Genomic DNA, 1,974 nt, shown 5'->3' on the forward strand with positions numbered 1-1,974 from the left:
TATAAACAAATGAAGCAATTAGAAGTAATTACTTAACAATTAATCAGCAGGGAATCAAATTTTTTTTTAAATTATAAAAGGAACAGAAGCAAAACAGAGACAGGTTCGGGTGAACAGTAAACCGAACCTGATGAACAGTAATTTTTATAAATTTTTCCCCTCACATTAACACAGAATTAACAGAGAAAAATGTACTAAATAAAAGTAATTAATTTCAGATTTAAATTAACAGCAATAAAATAAATCTATCTTCTAGATTATTGTCAAAAAAGAGAATTAATTAGATTAAATCTGAAATTAAAAGAGTTAGAACACCAGGCCTGAACGGGTGCAGTCGTGATTCACTGCCCTAGAAGATATAGGACCCGCCTATCACCCTGGCGCAGTCGATCCTCTTCCCCCTAGCGGTAAAAGCCCCCGGAAACAGCCGGCCTCCGTACTTGGGCGAGAGCACAGAGCTTCTGCTCAGATGAAGAAGGTTGCCCAAAATAATAATAACACTTAAGTATATAGCAGAGCTTCTGCTCAGATGAAGAAGGTTGCCCAAAATAATAATAACACTTAAGTATATAGTAGCAGAAAAACCCGTGAGAATTATCTCTCTATTATTTTTTTTTAATTTTTCACTCCACTGTTTTCTTTCTTTACCGTGAGATGAGAGGAGAGAGAGTAGGTAGAGAAAATGAATATGTAATTATGAGATGATTAAGAGAGTTTATATAGGGAGAGAAACAGAACGGATAGTGGAGAGGGTTAAGGAGAAATATGGGGTTAGTTAGAGATTTAAGAGGATTAGATTAAGTCAATTTGACTTTTTCAAAAAAAATATCCAACAAAATTTTCTTGGAAAAAATCCTGGCACCTTCACTTTCCCTCGGTTTCCTTTTTATTTTTCGCAAACCAAACACCTGATTGTGAAGGAAAATTTATATTTTTCCCTTGTGTCATTTTTCTAGGGGCTTTTTTCTATAGTTTTTGGACCAATCAAACAGCAAAGGAAAGCTGAATGTTACGTGGTTCTCTTCCAAATACTCAATCGCCAAACAAACCTGTGTACCAGCTTATAGCCAAGTTGGGGCAATGATTAAATAATGCTAGAGTTCAGATTGAAAAGTTACTTCAAGAGTTACTCTATTCTCTGAATGCTGATTAGGGCCGTTTGGATGCAAAAATTGGAGAAGGAAAGCCCGCAAAAGTTCTGATTTTTTCAGAACTTTTGCAGCCTTTCCCCTACTTTCCCCTCCAATTTTTGCAAACAAACGGGCCTTTACTGTAGCGGTCTCGCCTGGTCTTTGAAGGATCCTCAAACGCTTTAGAAGTATGAAACAATTTAATAATGTCATCGGATCAACTTGCATATCTAACCGCTTGCATTAACGGACTCAATTTCAACTGTCATTATCTAATCAATGAACATAATTATATTACAAAATCATACAATCATAACGAAACGATCCCAAATGTTTAAGCCTCAGCATCTAATTTCTCAATCCAAATCACCATAAACATTTCAAATCATCAATGCACCAACTATAAAGATTTCAACTAAATTTCTATTATATATATATCTGCACTATACCAATTACGTACCAACAAGAGGGAACAAAACTAATCCATACTATCAGGCAAACGAATTATTCCTCCGGTGCCTCTGCGCCGTCGCCACCTCCGCCGCCGAGGACGGCAAAGTCTTAAACACACTCTTGAACCCGTCCAACAACTTCCGCCCGATCCCCTTCCCTCTCCTCCCGGACTCAACACAACCACCCCTCGCACCATCGTCACCGACAACCCGAAAGCTCGACGACCCCTTCTCCTCGGACCATCTCAGCTTCCTCCGTAGCCCGTCAAGATCCCTTTCGAGGCTCTCGATGCGGAACGATGTGGCCTGGATAGACGAGCGGAGGTGGGAGGAGTTGCGGAGGATGGCGTCGCGCTGGAGGATGGCGCCGAGGGTGGAGGGGGGCTTGGAGG

General features: G+C 40.1%; 1 protein-coding gene across 1 annotated transcript in view; it reads right to left on the reverse strand.

Annotated features, from left to right (window-relative positions):
- LOC109821042 (BTB/POZ domain-containing protein At3g49900) overlaps positions 1,374 to 1,974 on the reverse strand; it is a 9,730-nt gene continuing 9,129 nt past the window's right edge. Inside the window, 1 exon segment of the mRNA XM_020387235.1 lies at positions 1,374 to 1,966. Coding sequence (XP_020242824.1) covers positions 1,622 to 1,966 — 345 coding nt within the window. The 3' untranslated portion in view covers positions 1,374 to 1,621.

This window comes from Asparagus officinalis, chromosome 8 (genome assembly GCF_001876935.1).
Source record: "Asparagus officinalis chromosome 8, Aspof.V1, whole genome shotgun sequence".
In the NCBI taxonomy this organism is placed as follows: domain Eukaryota; kingdom Viridiplantae; phylum Streptophyta; class Magnoliopsida; order Asparagales; family Asparagaceae; genus Asparagus; species Asparagus officinalis.